Source organism: Amblyraja radiata, chromosome 11 (assembly GCF_010909765.2).
Source record: "Amblyraja radiata isolate CabotCenter1 chromosome 11, sAmbRad1.1.pri, whole genome shotgun sequence".
NCBI classification, from domain to species: Eukaryota; Metazoa; Chordata; class Chondrichthyes; order Rajiformes; family Rajidae; genus Amblyraja; species Amblyraja radiata.
Genome location: NC_045966.1, coordinates 62340051 through 62363474, shown reverse-complemented (window position 1 = coordinate 62363474; position 23424 = coordinate 62340051). Strand labels below are relative to the sequence as shown.

Below are 23424 nucleotides of genomic sequence, written 5' to 3'. Positions count from 1 at the left end.
GTGTTTTTCCATTCTTTAGTGTGTTTATTGTGTCTTCTATCTCCTTAGATGTAATTTGTGCTCCCAGTTCCTCTTGTTCCTTCAATTCTAGTTTTGGAAGATTACAATTGTCCAAGAACTTTGAAACTTTATTATTATCTGTTAGCGTTTTGGATGTGTATAAATTCTGGTAAAATTGAGTGAATCTTTTATTGATATCATTAAGTAGTGTTAATAATCCCCCTCTATCTGATTTAATCTTTAAAATTGTGTGGTCTTTTTCCCGTTTTTTCAGTTGGCGTGCCAGAAGTTTGTGGGGTTTATCCCCAAATTCAAAGTGTTCCTGTTTTGTAATTTGGAATAGTCTTATAACTTTCTCTGATAATGACTTATTTAGTTTAAATTTCAATATTAATATTTTATTATGTTTATCCATAGTTGGATCTTTAGCATTATCTATATCTAGTTGTCTGATTTGTTCTTCTAATTGTCTTTGTTCGTTCTTATTCTTTTTGTTTTGAAAAGCTTGGTATGAGATAGTGACTCCTCTAATAAATGCTTTGAAGGATTCCCATAGTAAAGTGGGCGATATGTCTGGTGTATCATTTGTCTCAAAAAATAAGTCCATCTGTTTTTTTAGATATATACTCCCTTGTGGGTCTTTTAAAATTAGCTAGTTAAACCTCCAGAACGATTTATTCGTAGACATTCCTTCCAGTTTTAAAAAGAAAGTTAGCGGGGAGTGATCTGAAATCGTATTGGTGTGATATTTAGGGTTCATAGTGTAAGGGATTAGTTTTGTATCCACTAGGAAATAATCTAGACGCGAGTATGTTTTGTGTACCGTTGAATAAAACGAGTATTCCCTTCCAGTCGGATTCGCGATCCTCCAAACGTCTGTTATATTTGTATTTTTTGTGTATGTATTTAAGAGTTCACTAGTTTTAGATTTCATAATACCTCTTTGTTTTTGCATCGATTTATCTAATTACGGGTCTAAAACACAGTTGAAGTCTCCTCCAATTATAACATTTTGGTAGTTGAACTGCGATTGTATTCAAGATTTTATTGAAAAATTGAGGATTATCAAAATTGGGTGCATATATATTTACCAAGGTGATTGGCGTAGCATGGATCTCCCCTGTAACTATAAGATATCTGATATAATGTTCTTTGATTTAAATGGTATTCCTTTGCGAATAATAATTGCGGTACCTCTGGATTTCGAGGTGTGTGAAGAGTGATATGTTTGGCCTATCCAATTCGCCCTCAATCTCATCTGATCTTGGTGTTTAAGATGCGTTTCTTGTAAAAATGTAATGTCTGTGTTGTATGATTTCAACTGAGCTAGTATCTTGCCCCTTTTAATTGATTCATTAATAGATAGATATAGATAGATTTGCCTTTATTGTCATTCAGACCGAAGTCTGAACAAAATTGCAGCAGTCATACATATAATACAATATAAAAAACAACAATAAACACATATTAACATCCACCACAGTGAGTCCACCCAGCATCTTCTCACTGTGATGGAGGCAAAAGTCTTAGGTCTGCAGTCTCTTCCCTCCTCTTCTCCCTCTGCGCTGAGGCGATACCCCCCGGGCGATGTTATAAATCAGTCCCGCGGCTCAAACACCGCGGCCCGGGGTGGTCGAAGCTGCCGCCCACCAGTCCTGCAGCCGCTGGCCCATGGCCGAACCCCGGACTCAGGCCACCCTCACGTGAGTATCGTGCCGTCTTCAGCCTCGGGCTGGGCCGCCCCGACTTGGGCGTCGCTTCTCCCTCTGGCCGGGCTGCCCCGACTTGGGCGTCGCTTCTCCCTCTGGCCGGGCTGCCCCGACTTGGGCGTCGCTTCTCACTCGGGCCGGGCCGCCCCGACATGGGCGCCGAACCTCCCTCGGGCTGCGAGCGCCGCACCTCCCCGAGCTCGGCCGCTCCGACGGGAGCCTCGTTCCACCCTTGAGCTGGCCGCCCTCACGAGAGCGCCACAGCCTCTCACGGGAGCACTGTTCCAGCCCTGAGCCAGACCACCCTCACGGGAGCGAGCTCAGGGCGAGTCCTGACGGGCTCTGCCTCCGGAGCCTCGAGGTCATCAGCTCCATTAGGTCTCAGCGCAGACGGAGACAGAGAAGGGGAATACGACAAAAAAAGTCGCATTCCCCCGCAGGGAGAGACTGCAAACCCCGTTTCAACCCCCCACCCCCCCAAAACACAAACTAAAAACCAAAAACTAGACTAACCAAAACAAAATAAACAACACAAAAAACACAAACAAACGGGACTGCCGGTGAGCCGCTGCAGCCAGAGCCGCGCCGCCACTCCGATGCATATAATACCTCGTATGTTCCAGCTACAGAATGTGATTCCTCCCATTTTCTTTTGTTTATCGTCTTGCATTTTCACTGATTTTAATACCCTTAATTATTATGGTGCATCCATACCTCAGGACTCTGGATATTTGGGAAAAAGGTTCTGATTGACTACCTCTATCTACTGTATGCCTCTATTATTTTATATATATCTCTCAGGTCTCCACTCACACTCTGGTGTTACAATCCAAGTCTATTCAACCTCTCCTTGTAGCTGATACCCCTAATCCAGGTAGCATGGTATATTGGGGTGACCAGATCTACACACATTACTCCAAATATGGCCTAACCAAAGTCCATTAAAGCTGCATCATGACTTCCTGACTTATACTTAATGCCATGACCAATGAACAATGGTATGCTTTATCACTCTCTTTACTTGTGTTAAATTTTCAGCGAGTTATGGACATGGACACAAGATCCCTCTGTTAATGCTGTTAATGGTCCTCCCGCTAATTGTATATTTTACATTACATTCTTCTGCAGTTGTATAGGGCTCTGGTGAAACCACATCTGGAGTATTGTCTACAGTTTTGGTCTCCTAATTTGAGGAAGGACATCCTTGTGATTGAGGCAGTGCAGCGTAGGTTCACGAGATTGATCCCTGGGATGGTGGGACTGTCATATGAGGAAAGATTGAAAAGACTAGGCTTGTATTCACTGGAGTTTAGAAGGATGAGGGGCTATCTTATAGAAACATATAAAATTATAAAAGGACTGGACAAGCTAGATGCAGGAAAAATGTTCCCAATGTGGAGCGAGTCCAGAACCAGGGGCCACAGTCTTAGAATAAAGGGGAGGTCATTTAAGACTGAGGTGAGAAAAAACGTTTTCACCCAGAGAGTTGCACAATGTTGGAGCATCAGGGTAATTAATGAGACTGAAGGCATGAGACAAGAGGACTGCAACTAAGCCAGTCTGCCACAATGAAAAGAACTATATGTTTTTAAGTTGCGTTTCTTCTGTAAATTATCGTTCAATTTGGTGATTTCCGTTCATGTGCAGACCTCCGTTTGGCAATAGACTACCCGATCCTATCGGTAGGATGCCAAAAGCAGCGATACCAGGGGACAGGGAGAATTCATCATTAGGAAGGAGGCAGCTATCTCCAAGGTATGAGTTTTTTTTTATCAAGTTTCAAAAGTAAACAGTCAATGACACAGTACATGTTGTAAAAAATAAATTCTGCCATCATCTACAGAGAAGGAACAGGTTTCAGGTCATTGCATTTCATCGGTTGTGCTGTGATTAAAACATTTTTCTTAATGTATTTCAAGGTTTTATCATGTGTAAATATGGCACTTTCCCTAATTTCCTAATTTATGTCAACTTTCTCAAATTCAATCTTTGATCACTAACAATAACAATTGAGGAGGTGGAGAAGCTATTCAGGAGACAGAAAAGACGGAAATCTCCAGGACCGGACAAGGTTTCCCACCCTACCCTCAAGGTCTGTGCTGAATAACTGGCACCAATCTAAACAGACATTTTCAACCAGTCCCTGCAACTCTGCACTGTTTAACTCTCCGCTATTTTTCCCGTACCCAAAAAGCCAAGGATTACTGGTCTTAATGACTACATGCCTGTTGTACTGACCTCTGTAATCATGAAAACTCTTGAAATACGTGCTGGCCCACCTGAAAAATATCATAAACCCCCTGCTGGATCTCCTGCAGCTTGCATACCAGGAAAATAGATCAGTGGATGATACAGACAAGCTAAGCCTGCACTTCATCCTCTAGCACCTAGATCACCAGGGGATCTATGCAAGGATTTTGTTTGTGGATTTTAGCTCTGCATTCAACACCATTGTGCCAGAGCTACTACACTCCAAACTTTCCCAGTTGACTGTGCCTGAACCCCTCGGTCTGTGGATCACCAGCTTCCTGACAGACAGGAAGCAGCATGTGAAGCTGGGAAAACACATCTCGGACCCACTGACCTTCAGCATAGGAGCGCTGCAAGGCTGCGTACTTTCCCCTCTCCTTTACTCTCTCTACACCAACGACTGCACCTCCACAGACACCTATGTCAAGCTTCTCAAGTTTGCGGTCGACGCAACCCTGATTGGACTGATCCAGGATGGGGAGGAATCTGCCTACGGACAGGAAGTAACACAGCTGGCGTCCTGGTGCCATCACAACAACCTGGAGCTCCTGTAGATTTTATGAGAGCTCCCCTTCCCCTCATCATCAACAACACCACAGTCATATCTGTGAAGTCATTTAAGTTCCTTGGAACCATCATCTCTAGGGACCTTAAATGGGATGCCACCATCGACTCCACGGTCAAAAAGGTCCAACAAAGGATGTCCTTCCTGCAGCAGCTGAGAAAACACAATCTGCCACAGGCAATGATGGTCCAGTTTTATGCTGCCATCATAGAGTCTGTCCTCACCTTCTCCATCATGGTCTGGTTTGGTCGGCGACCAAGCACGATATCCGGAGTCTGCAGCGCATCGGTCGATCAGCCGAGAAGATTGTTGGCTGCAACCTTCCCCCTTCCCCCATACACTGCAAGGGCCAAGAAGCAAGTTGGTAAGATCATCTCTGACCCTGGCCACAAACGTTTTGAAGTACTTCCCTCTGGAAGGCGACCGGATTGTCAAAGCAGCCACAGCCAGACATAAAAACAGCTTTTTTCTATGAGCAGTAGCTCTACTCAATAACCAAAAGTCTGTAGCCTCCTTTTGCTTTGGTATTTTATTTCATTCTTCACATGTTTAAATTATAATGTTTTATTTTTAATTGTCTACTTTATATCATGTTGTTACTTGTGAGCAAAGCACCAAGGCAAATTCCTTGTATGTATACATACTTGGCTAACAAAATGTATTCAATTCAATTCGATGCCTAACATATTTCTGGTATTAATTCTAAAATCATCAACCAGGTTGCAGCATGAGATGTTAGTACAAAAGATGTTCGTTTGTTTGATTCCTCATAGTATAATTTCTTAGTTTCAGGGATCAAGGGAGGTTTACATGTAGTTTAGAGATACAGCACAGAAAGAAGCCCTTCAGCCCATCGAGTCCGCGCCGACCAGCGATCCCCGCACACAACATTATCCTATACACTACGGACAATTTACAATTTTTTTCAAACCAATTAACTTACTTACCTGTACATCTTTGGAGTGTTGGAGGAAACCGGAGCACCTGATGATATCCCACGTAGGTCATGGGGAGAACGTACAAACTCCTTATTGGACAGCACATAGTCAGGATGGAACCTGGCTCTCTGGCAACTCTAGGCTTTACATTACATTAGCACTCGGGAGGTTAGGGTGCTTCTATCTGTGATACTCCTAATGACCTTTTCATCCACCAACAACATTTTGAATGGAGGCACAATCTGTATTGGTCCCTCATTTTAGGATGCCTAATATAAAAGAACATTAAATAAAAACACAAATGTTGAAAATTTGAAGTGGAAACAGAAAATGCTAGTAAGGCAACATCTGTGGAATGACAAAACAGAATCAGCATTGCAGGTTAAAAACACAGATTTTCAACCTGAAACAATAATTCTGTTTTCTTGGTAGACACAAAATGCTGGAGTAACTCAGTCTGAAGAAGGGACTCGACCCGAAATGTCACCCATTACTTCTCTCTAGAGATGCTGCCTGACCCGCTGAGTTACTCCAGCATTTTGTGTCTACCTTCGATTTAAACCAGCATCTGCAGTTCTTTCCTACACATTCTGTTCCCTTGATTGTTAGCCTGAATCATTGATTGATATTAATCTGTTCCACGGATGCTACCTGATGAGAAGAGTGTTTTCAAAGTTAACTAATAATTTTATGAACAACTCAAATTTAATTGATAAATACATTCATCTTGAATTAACAGTTGATATAGTTCAGTTTTAAAGGTAGGCAAAAAGGCTGGAGAAACTCAGCGGGTGAGGCAGCATCTATGGAGCGAAAGAATAGGTGACGTTTTGTGTCGAGACACTTCTTCAGACTGATGTGGGTGTGGGGTGGGGTCGGGAAGAAGAAAGGAAGAGGCGGAGACTGTGGGAGAGCTGGGGAGGGGAGGGGAAAGGAAGGAGGGAGAAAGCAAGGACTACCTGAAATTGGAGGTCAGTGTTCATACCGCTGGGGTGTAAACAACCCAAGCGAAATATGAGATGCTACTCCTCCAATTTGCAGTGGGACTCACTCTGGCCATGGAGGAGGCCCAGGACAGAAAGGTTGGATTCGGAATGGGAGGGGGAGTTGAAGTGCTGAACCACCGGGAGATCAGGTTGGTTAATGCGGACTGTTATATTGCTGGGAAAAATTATCATAATACTTTTAAGGACAAATAAAAAATGGTCAATTGTTTTGTGTATGTGTTTATCTTGGCTAGTTACTGGATTAACACAATTAAATCAATGCAGAATCTATTGAACCTTTTTAACTAGCCTTGGTTAAATTTGGTTTGGATTAACACCCACATTCCAGAGGGTAAAAGTAATTGACTAATTCTGAAGAAATTCCATCCAGAAGATCATAGGCAAGTGTGAAGCGTTGCACTTTTGGAGGTGAATGTAAGGGGACAGTATACAGTTAATGGCAAGACACTTAACAGCATTGATGTGCAGAGGGATCTTGGAGTCCAAGTTCAAAGCTCACTGAAGGAAGCAACACAAGTAGATAGGGTGGTAAAGAAGGCTTTTGGTATGCTTGCCTTAATTGGTTGGAGCATTGAACATAAATCAGACAGTCACGTTACAGCTTTATAGGACTTTGGTCAGGCCATAGTTGGAGTAATAATAATAATAATACATTTTATTTATTGGGCGCCTTTCAGACATCTCAAGGACGCCTTACATAGGTTAACAGGAAATATGAACATATAATCAGAATAAAATAAATAATAAAGACATCACAGAAACACAAATTAAAAACAGAATTCAGTCCAAAAACAAAAATCAAAAACACAATGTGAAGTATTGCCTACTGTTATGGTTGCCTCATTACAGTAAGGATATGTAGGCTTTGGAGAGGGTACAGAGGAGGTTTGTGAGAATGCTGCCTGGATTAGAGGGTTTCAGTTACAAGGACAGGTCGAATAAACTTTGATTGTTTTCTCTGGAACGCTGGGGATTTAGGAGAGAATTGATAGAGGTATATAGAATTATGAGAGGCATGGTTATGATAGTCAGAATCTTTTTCCTAGGGTTGTGGGTAAACACTAGAGGGCAATGCTATAAGGTGAGAGAGGGAAAGTTTATTGGAGATGAGCAGGGCACGTTTTATATACCAGTTGTGGTGGAGTCTGGGGTGGTGATGGACGCTGATAAAAAGGTGGCGTTTAAGATGATTTTAGGTAGGCACATGGGAGTGCAAGGAATAGAGAGATATGGATCATATACAGGCAGGTGAGATCAGTTTAGCTTGGCATTGTGCTTGGTGCAAACATTATGGGCTGAAGGGCCTGTTCCTGTGCTGTCCTGATCTATGTTCTATTTGTTTCAATTGCATTAAAGTATTAATCTCAATGTGTTTTCTTTCCTTAGACCATGTATACCAGACAGAACGCTTGAGGTAAGTGGATATTTTAAAATAGCTTTCAAGAACAAATTAAAATAATAAATAATAAAATAAGTAGATGTACATAAATTCTAAGGATGCTCTGTAAACACTATCAATCTTTATTTATATTCTCAGGAAGAAGATGATGGTAAGTACGCAATTATTAAATATCTTTCTTGCTAAATGTATGTACTTGTGCTGCATAATCCATTTAATGATAAGATTATAGAATCTTAATTATGAAATAGGGCTATGTAAATGTACAGACATAAGGCACTGCAAATGCTGGAACCTTGAGTAAAACACAATGTAGTGGAGAAACCCAACAGGTCAGGCAGCATTCATGGAGGAAATAGACAAGCAACGCGTTGGGTCAGGACCCTTCATCAGACTCATTGGAGTACAGTCATAGAGTCATTGAGTGATACTGTAGAAACAGGCCCTTCGGCCCAACTTGCCTACACCGGCCAACAATGTCCCAGCTACACTAGACCCACTTGCCTGCCCTTGGTCCATATCGCTCCAAACCTGTCCTATTCATTAACCTGTCTAACTGTTTCTTAAACGATGGGATAGTCCCAGCCACAACTACCTCCTCTGGCAGCTTGTTCCACACAGCCACCACCCTAAAAGTTACCCCTCGGATTCCTATTAAATCTTTTCCCCTTCACCTTGAACCTATGTCCTCTGGTCCTTGATTCCCCTACTCTGGGCAAGAGACACTGTGCATCTACCTGATCTATATTCCTTTCATGATTTTGCCGACTCAACCTCTCCCTGCAGCTCACACCCTCTAGTCCTGGCAACATCCTCGTAAATCTTTTCTGACCCCTTTCAAGCTTGACAATGTCTTTCATATAACATGGTGTCCAGAACTGAACACAAAATTCTAAATGCAGTCTCACCATCGTCTTATACAACTGCAACATGACTTCCCAACTTCTATACTCAATACTTTGACTGATGAAGGCCAAAGTGCTTAAAGCCTTTTTGACCAACTATCCACCTGTGACTTGACCTTCAAGGAACCATGCACCTGTACTCCTAGATCCCTCTGCTCTACAACACTACCCAGAGGTCTACCATTCACTGTGTAGGCCCTGCCCTTGTTAGATGTCCCAAAATGCAACACCTCACATTTCTCTTTATAAAATTCCATCAACCATTCCTCCGCCCACCTGGCCAATCGATCAAGATCCTGCTGCAATCTTTCACAACCATCTTCACTATCTGCAAAACCCACCCACTTTTGTATCATCAGCAAACTTGCTAATTTTGCCCTGTATGTTCTCATCCAAATCATTGTAAGATGACAAACAGTTACGGGCCCAGCACTGAACCCTGAGGCACATCACTAGTCACAGGCTTCCAGTCCGAGAAGCAACCTTCCACCATCACCCTCTGCTTCCTTCCATGGAGCCAATTTGCTATCCATTCAACTATCACTCCTTGGAGCCCATGTGATATAACCTTCCAGAGCAGCCTACCATGCAGAATCTTGTCGAACGGCTACTGAAATCCATGTACACAACATCTACAGCTCTGCCCTCATCGACCTTTTTGGTCATGTTTTCAAAAAATTAAATCAGATTTGTGAGACACGACCTCCTGCGTACAAAACTATGCTGACTCTCCCTAATCAGCCATTGCCAATCCAATTGCTTGTATAACCTATCCCTCAGAATACTCTCCAATTACTTTCCAACTACAAACGTTAAGGTCACCGGCCTATAATTCCCAGCATTTTCCCTGCAGCCCTTCTTGAAAAGAGGCACAACATTTGCCACTCTCCAGTCGTCCGGCACCTCTTCTGTATTTAAGGATGACTTGTAAATTTCAACCAGGGCTCCAGCAATTTCCTCTGTAGTTTCCAACAATATTCTCAGATATATCTGATTAGGCCCTGGAGATTTGTCTACTTTCATACACCACAGTACCTTCAGTACTTCTTCGACCGTAACACTGACTGCTCTGTAGACACTTCCATTGACTGCCCCAAGTTCCTCCATCCTACTGTCTTTCTCCTCGGTAAATACAGAGGAGAAATAGTCATGGAGGACCTTGCCCATCCCCTTTGATTCCTAAGAGGTCTCTCTCCCTCTCCCAGCTGGCCATACCTGTCCCATGCATCCTTCTTGTTTTTGACCAATGCCTCAATTTCCTTCATCAGCCAAGCTTCCTTACATTTGCCTGCTTTACCCTTCGCTCTAACGGGGATGTACACATCCTGAGCTTTCGTCAGCACACTTTTAAAAACACCCCACTTGGCCGATGTTCCTTTCCCCTCTAATAACCTGCTCCAGTCAACTTGAACGAGACCTTCTCTCATACCTTCAAACTTGACCTTACCCCAGTTGAGCATTTTAACACGTGGACCCTCTCCATCCCTATCCATAACTATCTTAAACCTAATCGAACTGTGGTCACTGGTCTCAAAAGGCTCATCCACAAACACTTCATTAACTTGCCCTTCCCAATTTCCCAATACTAGATCCAGCATTGCCCTCTCACATGTGGGGCCTCTACATACTGCTTAAGTAAACTCTCCTGAACACTTTGGAGGAGTTGCACCCCATCTAAACCCTTCACACTATGATTTTCCCAGTCTATATTGGGAAAGTTAAAATCCCCTACTACAACAACCTCATTTGACCTGCAGCTGTCTGCAATCTCCTGGCACATTTGTTCTTCTAATTCCCGTTGACTATTCGGGGGTCTGTAGTACACCACCAACAAGGTGACCAAGGTGAACCATTTTTTGTTCCTCACCTCCACCCATATAGTCTCACTAGACGAACCGTCCGTAATGTTACCTCTGGTCACTGCCGTGACATCCTCCTTAACCAATAGTGCAATGCCCCCCTCCTCTTTTACCATCACCCATCTCTCCTGAAGCTCCTGTACCCCGGAACATTGTGCTGCCAGTCCTGCCTCTCTTAACCAAGTTTCAGTCATGGCTACAACGTCCCAGTCACTCGTACCTATCCATGCCCTAAGCTCATCTGCCTTACCCGTCAGGCACTTTGCATTAGAATACGTGCAGTTTAAACCAACCCTCCTTCCTCGCTCTCCACCTTTCACCTGCCTATTCTGTCCACAAACCTTTCCCACACCACCCTCCATACCAACTTCTAGCCTCTCACATGCTTCTGTCTTGCACGAGACCCACCTCCCTGCCAATCTAGTTTAACCCCACCCATGTAGCATTAGCAAACCTGCTCGCTAGGATGTTGGTCCCCTTCCAGTTAAGGTGCAACACATCCCTTTTGTACAGGTCACTCCTGCCCTAGAAGACATCCTAATGATCCAGAAATGTAAATCCCTGCCCCCTGCACCAACTCCTCAGCCACACATTGATTTCCCCTATCTTCCTGTTCTTACCTTCAGTAGCGCAAGTACTGGAAGCAATCCTGAGATCACTACCCTGCAAGTTGACTGGAGCAGGCTATTTGAGGGTCCTGCTTTTCAGTCTTCTACCCAATTCCGTAAACTCATGTTGCAGAGCCTCCTTCAACTTCCTACCTATATCATTCGTGCCAACATGCACAACAACCTCCAGTTGCTCCCCCTCACTCTCAAGGATACTGTGCAGCAGCTCCGAGATGTCCTGGCACAAGGGAGGCAACACACCATCCTGGTATCTGGTCTGCTACTGCAGAATCTCCTGTCCGCACCTCTGACTATCGAGTCCCCCAAAACTACGGCTCTGCCTGACGTCACTCTTCCCCATTGAGACTCAGCACTAGGGTTGGATTATCAGCCCTGGCTGCCATTCAATCTTATTGTGTTGTCCGCTCCGACAGCGCCCAAGAGCTCCCAAAACCTGTTTTCAATAGGTACAGCCACCTGCACTCCATGTGTACTTCTCTTCCTCATTGTCACCCAGATTCACTCTTCCTGTATCCTCGGTGTGAAGAGGATACAGGAAGGTCTTGTCCAGGAAACTCTGGTTTTCCCGGATGGTGCTGAGGTCACGCAGCTGCTGCTCCAGTTCACTAACATGTTCATTCAGGAGCTGCACATAGACACTACTTCCTCAGGTGTAGTTGTCAGAGGCACCAGCAGTGTCCCCAACTTTCCACATCCTGCAAGAGACACTGTAACACCTTGCCTGTCATTACTTCAGTGGACAAAATCACAAATTACATAGAAACATAGAAACATAGAAATTAGGTGCAGGAGTAGGCCATTCGGCCCTTCGAGCCTGCACCGCCATTCAATATGATCATGGCTGATCATCCAACTCAGTATCCCGTACCTGCCTTCTCTCCATACCCTCTGATCCCCTTAGCCACAAGGGCCACATCTAACTCCCTCTTAAATATAGCCAATGAACTGGCCTCGACTACCCTCTGTGGCAGGGAGTTCCAGAGATTCACCACTCTCTGTGTGAAAAAAGTTCTTCTCATCTCGGTTTTAAAGGATTTCCCCCTTATCCTTAAGCTGTGACCCCTTGTACTGGACTTCCCCAACATCGGGAGCAATCTTCCTGCATCTAGCCTGTCCAACCCCTTAAGAATTTTGTAAGTTTCTATAAGATCCCCTCTCAATCTCCTAAATTCTAGAGAGTATAAACCAAGTCTATCCAGTCTTTCTTCATAAGACAGTCCTGACATCCCAGGAATCAGTCTGGTGAACCTTCTCTGCACTCCCTCTATGGCAATAATGTCCTTCCTCAGATTTGGAGACCAAAACTGTACGCAATACTCCAGGTGTGGTCTCACCAAGACCCTGTACAACTGCAGTAGAACCTCCCTGCTCCTATACTCAAATCCTTTTGCTATGAAAGCTAACATACCATTCACTTTCTTCACTGCCTGCTGCACCTGCATGCCCACTTTCAATGACTGGTGTACCATGACACCCAGGTCTCGCTGCATCTCCCCTTTTCCTAGTCGGCCACCATTTAGATAATAGTCTGCTTTCCTGTTTTTGCCACCAAAATGGATAACCTCACATTTATCCACATTATACTGCATTTGCCAAACATTAGCCCACTCACCCAGCCTATCCAAGTCACCTTGCAGTCTCCTAGCATCCTCCTCACAGCTAACACTGCCCCCCAGCTTAGTGTCATCCGCAAACTTGGAGATATTGCCTTCAATTCCCTCATCCAGATCATTAATATATATTGTAAATAGCTGGGGTCCCAGCACTGAGCCTTGCGGTACCCCACTAGTCACTGCCTGCCATTGTGAAAAGGACCCGTTTACTCCTACTCTTTGCTTCCTGTTTGTCAGCCAGTTCTCTATCCACATCAATACTGAACCCCCAATGCCGTGTGCTTTAAATGTGTAAACTAATCTCTTATGTGGGACCTTGTCGAAAGCCTTCTGGAAGTCCAGATACACCACATCCACTGGTTCTCCCCTATCCACGCTACTAGTTACATCCTCGAAAAATTCTATAAGATTCGTCAGACATGATTTACCTTTTGTAAATCCATGCTGACTTTGTCCAATGATTTCACCACTTTCCAAATGTGCTGCTATCCCATCTTTAATAACTGACTCTAGCAGTTTCCCCACTACCGATGTTAGACTAACTGGTCTGTAATTCCCCCTTTTCTCTCTCCCTCCCTTCTTAAAAAGTGGGGTTACGTTTGCTACCCACCAATCCTCAGGAACTACTCCAGAATCTAAAGAGTTTTGAAAGATTATTACTAATGCATCCACTATTTCTGGAGCTACTTCCTTAAGTACTCTGGGATGCAGCCTATCTGGCCCTGGGGATTTATCGGCCTTTAATCCATTTAATTTACCCAACACCACTTCCCGGCTAACCTGGATTTCACTCAATTCCTCCAACTCCTTTGACCCGCGGTCCCCTGCTATTTCCGGCAGATTATTTATGTCTTCCTTAGTGAAGACGGAACCAAAGTAGTTATTCAATTGGTCCGCCATATCCTTGTTCCCCATGATCAACTCACGCGTTTCTGACTGCAAGGGACCTACATTTGTTTTAACTAATCTCTTTCTTTTCACATATCTATAAAAACTTTTGCAGTCAGTTTTTATGTTCCCTGCCAGTTTTCTTTCATAATCTATTTTTCCTTTCCTAATTAAGCCCTTTGTCCTCCTCTGCTGGTCTCTGAATTTCTCCCAGTCCTCCGGTATGCTGCTTTTTCTGGCTAATTTGTACGCATCATCCTTCGCTTTGATACTATCCCTGATTTCCCTTGTTATCCACGGATGCACTACCTTCCCTGATTTATTCTTTTGCCAAACTGGGATGAACAATTTTTGTAGTTCATCCATGCAGCCTTTAAATGTCTTCCATTGCATATCCACCGTCAACCCTTTTAGAATTAATTGCCAGTCAATCTTGGCCAATTCACGTCTCATACCCTCAAAGTTACCTTTCTTTAAGTTCAGAACCATTGTTTCTGAATTAACAATGTCACTCTCCATCCTAATGAAGAACTCAACCATATTATGGTCACTCTTGCCCAAGGGGGCACGTACAACAAGACTGCTAACTAACCCTTCCTCATTACTCAATACCCAGTCTAAAATAGCCTGCTCTCTCGTTGGTTCCTCTACATGTTGATTTAGATAACTATCCCGCATACATTCCAAAAAATCCTCTTCCTCAGCACCCCTGCCAATTTGATTCACCCAATCTATATGTAGATTGAAGTCACCCATTATAACGGTTTTGCCTTTGTCGCACGCACGCATTTCTAATTTCTCATTACAAATGAGACACACTCAGAGTTGAGTGAAACCTATTCCCTTCTCTGTTGCCAATAGCCTCCTTCTGCACTGCAATATGTCACAAGTTTAAATATTGGACACATACAGAACCGGTTCAAGTGTAGCCTCCTGACCTCGGCCTCCTCACCAAAGCTCCACACTTGACCTCAGACTCTTGAGCCAACGAATTAACAATGCTACTCCCAACAGGCTGCTCCCCTACATCAAGCCCTACTTTTATTTGCTGATCAATTAACTAATCTACTAATTAACTAACTTACCAATTAACTCATTTAGCTTTTGCAGCCAATCCCCGCACTCGCTCCTTCAACTGCCGCTCCTCTTCCGACCTTGAAGGTATGTGTTGTAGGCTGGCCCTGACTGGTTCTTAAATGTCCCATACTTAAAAAATGTGACAAAAGAGCGCTGGAGTGTGTGCGCTGGATGCGAGGCGGGAGCTGAAAGTCCTGAGGAGAAGAGAGAGAGTCCATGAGAGAGAGCATTAGACCTCAACTGCAGAGCAGAACCAGGAAGTCCTCGAGCTACGGTTTGATGGGAGGGAGGGAGACAGACAGACAGACGCAATATAGACACAAAAAACTGTAGTAACTCAGTGGGGGCATAACGGGATCGGAGTGTTGACAAGCGGGGCAGGACTTGTTGAGGGGCTTTAGCTGCGCGAGGTCGTTCGAGTCACTTCGGAGATTCTAGAGGCCCATGGCTTCAGAGAGCGGTGGGGCTGAGGGTGGTGGGTGGCAGACTGTAGGTAAGGAAAGGGGGGGCTCTAAGAGAGAGGCATCGAGCGAAAGACCCGAAATGTCAGGAGACGAAGGGAGTAAAGTTAGGAGAACTAGAATTATTGAAGAATTCGTTGTGCAAAGTTAAAGGAGTAAATCAAGGAGATGCAGGATTTAGAGCAGTGAATCCATTAAAAAATTACCACCGCTTTGGAGAGCCAGATAGGCAGGGATTTTCAGGCTAAGATTCTGTATAATGGGATGTTAAGAGTTTGTTGCAAAGACAGAAAACAGTTTAATGATGCTAGGGGTGTGGGGAAATTGGTGGTCAAGGTGGAGAGTTTGGTCCCTAGAGGAAGACAGCAGGGAATAAAGGGAGTGGTGTATGGGATGTATGATGGCTTGTCTGAGAAGAAGATCTTAGAAAATGTTAAGGGGGCCCAGGTAACTGATGTTGTGAGATTTAAGAGTAGGAATGGAGTCAGGGACCCGCCGGTCCTGCTTACGTTCAAAGATGGAGTACTGCCACAGAGAGTGTTTCTTGGGAGTATGGCGTATCAAGTGAGGGAGTACATTAAACCACCGTTGCGCTGTTATAACTGTCAGAGGTTTGGACATGTTGCTGGGTCTTGTCGGGGTAAAAGAAAGTGCGCAAAGTGCGGTGGAGATCATGCAATACAAAATTGCAAGGCAGAGGCTCCTAAGTGCCCTAACTGTGATGGGGATCATGCAGCAGGGTTTCATGGTTGTGAGCGCTTTGTTCAGGCGAAGCGAGTGCAGGAAGTGAAGGATCAGAACAACGTGTCATATGCAGAGGCAGCTCAAAGGGTGGCTAGAGAATGCGGAGATGTGAGCGCTGGGACTAGAGTGGTGCTAGGAAGCCAGATCACTGTGCCAAACTTGCCGTCGGCTTTTCCATCTGACATGTTGATTTTTAATAAGGAGTAATTTCTGTCTTTTGTTTCTGATGTGCTGGTAGGAGCTAAGAAAGCAGCTAACCGGTCAGATATCATCAGGTTAGTGGTGGGGGCAGCTGAAAGGTTCCTCAGTGTAAAGCAGTTTCCAGAAAAGTTACATCAATACATGACGGAGAGTCAGTGTATGGAGAGGTCACAGTTGTCGAGAGCTAGCAGTATGGAGTATGTCAGTGAGGTGGATGATGGTGATCCTCATTAACACCATAATGTTTTATATACTTCAATGGAACGCCCGGAGTCTGATTGGAAATGGTCAAGAGTTAAAGAGATTTGTTGATGAATTTAAAGAAGCACCAGAATTAATATTGGATAGTTATATGGATGGGAAAGGATTGGAGGGTTATGGTCTGAGCGCAGGTATATGGGACTAGGGGAGATTATGTGTTCGGCACGGACTAGAAGGGTCGAGATGGCCTGTTTCCGTGCTGTAATTGTTATATGGTTATATGGTTATATGGTTAATATGTATCCAAGAGACATGGTTAAAGCCCTGTCTAGATTTTGTAATCCCAGGTTATGAATGTGTGCGATTAGATAGGTCTGATAGATCAGGTGGGGGTTGTGCAACTTTTGTTAAGACTGGGTTGCAGTATAGGAAAGTTGACATTAATTCTAATCTTGAGGTTTTGGCTGTGGAGGTTAGGAGCAGCCAGAATTCTATCACTGTGATAAATTATTATAACCCCTGTCAACCCTTGATATTGTCAGATTTTGATGAGATAATGGAGAAGGTAAGGTGTCCTGTTATATGGATTGGAGACTTTAATGCGCATAATCCTTTATGGGGTAGTGATCACAGGGATAAAAATGGTGTTATTGTTGAAGAATTTCTAGACAAGTATGAGTTGGTATTGTTAAATGATGGAAGGCCGTCTAGGTATAATATTGTGAGAAACACCTGCAGCCACATAGATTTATCAATTGCTTCATCAAATTTAGCAAGAATTGGTGAATGGGATGTAATGGATAGATATACACTGGGTAGTGATCATTATCCAATTTTATGTAGGTTTGGTAGGGATTTGAGGAGAGAAGTGGAAAAGAAAGTCCCTAGATATAACTTTTTTCAGGCCAAATGGGATAAATTCCAAGAGAAGGCTCAAAGTTTAGTTGGAGAGGTTAATAGTGAGGGTTCTGTAGATAGTTGGAATACTTCCATTAGTCTCATGATTCATGAGGCAGCTTGTTGTACTATTCCTGTGAAGCAGGAACCTAGGTCCCGTATGTCTGTTCCTTGGTGGAATAAAGAATGTGATGACGCTGTAAGGAATAGGAATATAGCCTATCGAAAATTAAGAAAGTATCCAATTTTGGTCAATGCAATGGAGTACAAGCGGCTAAGGGCAGTAGCAAGACGAGTTGTAAAGGATGCAAAGAGGAATAGTTGGAGGAAGTTTTGTGGTACGCTAGGCCCGGAAACTCCAGTAAGGCATTTGTGGTCAGCTGTGCGTAGAATGTCAGGAGTATACAAAAGAAGTTTGTTACCAGTGTTGCAGAAGGGTGAGGTGGGAGCAGTCTCCAATACGGAAAAAGCAGACGTGTGTGTTGACAGTTTTCAAGCAGTGCATAGATCAGAGAGCATGGGAGTGGAGAGGTGTAGAAAGAGAACTGAGCTGATGGCAGTTAATCAGTGGAAGCTGGAGAGGAGTTTAGTAAATGATAATACCTTTAATCTGTTTTTTACCATAAAAGAGTTGGATGCAATTATGTCTGGAGCAAATACCACCCCGGGGAGAGATAGGTTGTCGTATGAGTTATTTAAACATCTGGATGATACTGTACTTGATGAAATCTTAGCTTTGTTTAATACTGTGTGGGCAGAGGGTTATTTACCAAAGGAATGGAAACATGCAGTCGTGGTCCCTATTTTAAAACCGGGCAAAGAGGCATCTGACCCTAGTTCATATCGCCCTATAGCGCTCACAGCAGTACTCTGTAAAATTATGGAGAGGATGGTAACCAACAGACTAGTTTATTTTTTAGAAACCAGAGGACTATTTGTTGATGTACAGAATGGCTTTAGGAATGGAAGGTCTACAATGGAGTCTGTATCAGTTTTGGATCAGGATATTAAAAGGGCATTTCGAAGCATGGAAACAGTAGTGAGTGTATTCCTTGATATTGAGAAGGCATATGATTCTTTGTGGAAGGAAGGATTAATGATTAAAATTTTTGACTTGGGAGTCAGGGGACGAATGTTCAACTGGATTAAGGATTTTTTATTGAATAGAACAATACAAGTAATGGTTGGTAGTGTCAGCTCAGAGACTGTAGAAATAGAGAATGGAACCCCACAGGGAAGTGTTATCAGTCCAGTTTTATTTAATATCATGATAAACGACATATTTTGTAAATTAGAGAGAGGATTTGGTCTGTCTTTGTTTGCAGATGACGGGGCCATCTGGAAAAGAGGTCGTAATGTAGAGTTTGTTTTAAAACAGATTCAAAGAGTGTTAGTGTCTGTAGAGGAATGGGGGAACACATGGGGCTTTAAAATCTCTGCCTCTAAGACTAAATATATGGTATTTGGTTTTAAAAGAAAGTTACCCAAGTTAGAGCTGTATATGTATGGGTCTCTATTGGAGAAGGTAAAGGTTTTTAAGTTTTTGGGTGTTTGGTTTGAAGAGCGTATGACTTGGGCTGTGCATGTAGGTAAAATTGTGTTGAAGTGTGGAAAAGTTCTGAATGTTATGAGAAGTCTGGTTGGGTGTGAGTGGGGGGCCAACAGGGAGACAATGCTGCTAATTTATCAGGCCATGATCAGATCTTCTCTTGACTATGGGTGTTTTGTGTATGGGTCTGCGTCTAAAACTGTTCTGGCTAGGCTAGATGTGTTGCAGGCAAGGGCTTTGAGGCTTTGCTGTGGAGCCTTCAGGACTTCCCCAGTCCCTGCCCTGATTGTTGAAATGGGAGAAATGCCCTTATGGTTAAGGTGCATTAAGCTAGGGTTACATTACTGGGCTAAACTTTGTGGGTGTAATGATACCTTCCCAGCAAGGTGTTTGTTGCAAGAGGTTGATGATGGTAACAAATATAACACATTTTTTGTCATTATAAATCAGTGGGCTAAGAAGCTGGGTTTGGAACAAGGGGGTATTATAGAGCATACAATATGGCTACCTGTGCCCTATTGGGTTCTTCCTGAACTGTTTATTGAGCTTGCTTTTCTTCAGGAAAAAGATAAGCGCGAGGTGACTCCAAGAATAGTGGAATATCTTAATTCAATCAGTGAGAGCACTTTGATTGTTTTTACAGATGGATCTAAAGATCCAGTTAGTGGGAGAGCTGGATTTGGAGTGTATGTGGAGCAGCTTGGGTTGAAGATTGGCCGGCGCATTTCTGATGGAAGCTCTGTTCTCACGACTGAATTAATGGCAATTCAATGGGCTCTATGGTGGATTGAGGAAGCCAGTTTTAGTGAAGTCATTATCTGTTCTGATTCTGCAGCTGCTCTTGAAACTTTAAGAGTAGGGAAATCTAAAGCTCGTCCTGACATTCTAAATGAAATCATGAGTGTGTTTTCTAGAATTGGGTTTGCGTGTAACATCACTTTTTGCTGGGTTCCCGGGCATGCTGGGGTGAGGGGGAATGAGCAGGTGAACCTCATAGCAAAGGAGAGTTTAAGAAGAGAAATAGATATCCATGTATTATTGGGGAGAGTGGAACTGAGAGAAATAATTAAAGAGGGCTTAACAAAAGAATGGCAGAGAGGATGGGAAATGGAAGTCAGGGGTAGACACTACTTTTCTATACAATCTGAAGTTAGGAAAATATGTTTCTGTACATCTCTGTCCCGTAGGGACTCAGTTAAACTGTGTAGATTGAGGTTGGGACACTGTGGGTTAAATTACTATTTGTGCATTGTAGGGAAACATGTTTCTGGCTTGTGTGAATGTGGGAGTAATGAGACAGTTAAGCATGTTTTCCTAGAATGTAAAAAGTACAGGGTAGAAAGAGAAGTATTGTTTGTTAGACTGACAGGACTTGGAGTTGAGGCTTTTTCTGTTTCATCTTTGTTTGGACACAGTGAGAAACATCAACTGATATCCAGGGCTGTTCTTCAATTCCTGCAAGTTACAGGACTGTATGTAAGGATTTAGTTCGAACTTTGACCTGTGGAGGGCAGTAATACGCTTAGCAGCGTCTACACTGCCGGAATCCTACAAGAAGAAGAAGTAGAATGTGACAAAACTTACCTTTCTGCAGCCAAGTAGGGGAAAGAAAGCTGGAAATGAGAGATGGGGTGGGACAAGGCATGACAGGTAGATGGGTGAAATGAGCGACAAAGGAGAAAAAGGGTGTTGGATAGGGAGAGAAGAAGAGTGAAATGTGAATCCAGAGGGAGGTGGATTGGGGCAGGAGGATAAAAGCGAAATAAGGGAAATATGCGAGTCAGGGTAGGAGATAAGTGTACATATGAGGGAAATGGAGCATGTGGTGATGGGGAGGGCGGTATTCAACTTCAAAACTGAAAGAGGATGATCATTTTGTATTATAGGCCATCCCAACAGTCAATGGGAATTAGGGGAGCAGATGCCTAGGGAGTTTGCAGATAGCTGTAACAATAATAGGGTGGTATAGTGGGAGAATTGAACTAATTTAATTTGACTGAGTCTCCCAGAATGTAAAGTGGTCAGACACGATGGAATATGTTAAATGTGTCCAAGAAAACTTCCTTAATATATAGAGGGCTGCACTGGAGAACGTGCAAAACACTGGACCTCCTCTTAAGGAACAAGGAAGGGTCTGAAATGTCAGTGGGGGAGCACTTTGGGACCAGTGATCTTTGTTCTATTATTTTTAAAGTAATTATGGTGGATAAGTAAGTAAGTAAGTTTATTGGTCAAGTATTTACAAACAAGGAATTTGCCTTGGTGCTCCGCTCACAAGTAACAACATGACATACAATGACAGTTACAAATTACACAGAAAACACTAAACATTAATAATAATAAAACATTAATGATAAAACACCATTAATCAAGCGTGTGAACCAACAAAATACCAGATCAAAGGGAGGCTACAGATTTTTGGCTGTTGAGTAGAGCAACTACTCATCGATCAAAACTGTTTTTATGTCTGGCTGTGGCAGCTTTGACAGTCTGGAGTCGCCTTCCAGAGAGTTTGTGGCCAGGACTTACGGACTTAATTCATGGAGGTGAATTAAGGTCCTCAATTGAGGTAAGGCCGATTTAGTTGAGTTGAGAAGTTGCAGAGGACCATTGGGAGAGCATATTTGCTGGTAAGGAGCGGCTGGCAAGTGCGGGGCTTTTAAAATTGGGATAGCAAATGTGTGAGGCGGCATGTTTCCGCTTGGTTTTCTGTCCGAGATCCTTTTATCAGATTTTAATCGCGACTGCAATTCAAAGTAGTGGCCTTGAATCTAACAATCCATCAAGGAAAGAATTTGACTTTGAAAATTGTCAATGTAATCTTTGAGAGGAACCTGATTTGAGTCCAATGGGCTGGCAGAGATGAACTATTGTTAAACATGAGCAGTAATCCTTAGATTGATGCAAGTTATGGATAAAGAAAGGGCAGGCCCACGAGTTAAAATTCTGAATTGAGGCAAGGTCAACTTTGATGGTATTAGACAGGTCCCTTCCCTGAGTTTGGGGAGTTTCAAATTAGAGGGCATAAGTTTAAGGTGAGAGTGGAAAATGTTTTAAAGGGACCTGAGTGGCAACATTTTCATAATGAAGTTGGTGTATACATGGGATGAGCTGCCAGAGGAAGTACTAGAGGTGGCTATAGTTTTAACATTTAAAATATACTGGGACAGATACATGGATAGGGCATGTTTAGAGGGGTATGAGCCATGCACAGGCAAATAGGACCAGCTTAGTTAGGCAACTTGGTCAGCATGGTCATATTGGTCAAATGGCCTGTTTCCATGCAGTATTGTACTATGACTCCGACTCTATTATTCTAGAGTGATGAATTCACGACTCACCATGAGTCAGGGAAATTTAAATCCAGGTAATTTTAAATCTGAAATAAAACCTAATATCAAGGAGGGTTACCATGAAGCTGTCTGAACACTCAATTCATTGGGTCGGGGATCGACAATGAGAGTGTGAGTCACACCCGCATCCTGTGAATGAACAAATACAGAAATATAATTTAGCCATTCCTTATTTTCTGTGAATACATTAAAGGCAAATACATTTTTGGAAATGAAGTAAATTGAACAGTCTGTTAGAAGGCATTGATATAATGTTAACTAGCTGAAATGAAAGCCATTTTATATAATTCTCCTTCAGGTTTTTCATCCAGATCCTTTCCCCGACCAGTGGACTCTGCTCTGAATGCCAACACTTTTCCATATAGATCTTCCAGACCAGGACCAAAGCCCAGTTTCTCTGGAGGGAACCAATTGCCACTATCAAATGCAGAAAGGTACTTTTTCTAAATAGGCTTACAATTTAATCTGCTGTAGAAATTGGGTTGTAATTGTCATGATTGCAATGCTGTCTGAGAAATGAAGTGTATAACAAAAAGCAGGTAATTGCCAAATGTACATTTTCCATGCTGCTGCTTTTACAGGCACATTAATGTAGTAACAACAAATAAATCTAAATAATACAATAAATGATCAGTTACCAGCAACCAGACTATAACAGTTCAAGCCAAAGAACAGCGTGCAGCCCTTAAAGTCTATAATGATTTGGTGCTGAGGTAGGGTTGTGTTTAGGATTATTCAATGTGGTTCAAAAGCATGATGTAGATGAGAAATACAGCATGGAAACAGACCCTTAGGCCCAGTGGGTCTGTGCCGACCATTGATCATCCGTTCGCACTGGTTCCATGTTATCCCACTTTATCACCTACTCCATACAAAACTAGGTGGAATTTTAGAGACTAATTAACTTACAAACCCACATGTCTTTGGTATGTGGGACGAAACTAGAGTATTCTGAAGAAACCCACATGGTCACAGAGAGAACGTGCAAACTCCACACTTGCAGCATCCAAGGTCAGGATCAAACCCAGGTTTCTGGCGCTGTGAGGCAGCAACTGAGCCACTGTGCCCATGGGACCATGATGATGGGAAGACCCTGTTCTTGAACCTACAACTGACAGTTCTCGGGTTCCTGCAGCTTCTTCCCAATGGTAGCAGCAGGATGAGAGCGTGACCAGGGTG

General features: G+C 43.2%; 1 protein-coding gene and 1 long non-coding RNA gene across 4 annotated transcripts in view; one reads left to right on the top strand and one right to left on the bottom strand.

Annotated features, from left to right (window-relative positions):
* LOC116978693 overlaps positions 1-22374 on the bottom strand; it is a 34103-nt gene extending 11729 nt beyond the window's left edge. Inside the window, exon 1 of one of the 2 annotated variants that reach the window (XR_004413503.1) lies at positions 22304-22374. This is a non-coding gene — a long non-coding RNA (uncharacterized LOC116978693). Of the gene's footprint in view, positions 1-14847; positions 14955-22303 lie in introns of those variants that run through there. The other variant, XR_004413502.1, reaches the window with a different exon arrangement.
* Positions 1-23424, top strand: part of lcp2 (lymphocyte cytosolic protein 2) — a 168338-nt gene that overhangs the window by 126621 nt on the left and 18293 nt on the right. Inside the window, exons 13-17 of one of the 2 annotated variants that reach the window (XM_033030012.1) lie at positions 3357-3464; positions 7856-7883; positions 8007-8019; positions 14864-14923; positions 22544-22679. In XM_033030012.1, the coding sequence (XP_032885903.1) occupies positions 3357-3464; positions 7856-7883; positions 8007-8019; positions 14864-14923; positions 22544-22679 (345 nt within the window). The remainder of the gene's footprint in view (positions 1-3356; positions 3465-7855; positions 7884-8006; positions 8020-14863; positions 14924-22543; positions 22680-23424) is intronic. The other variant, XM_033030013.1, reaches the window with a different exon arrangement.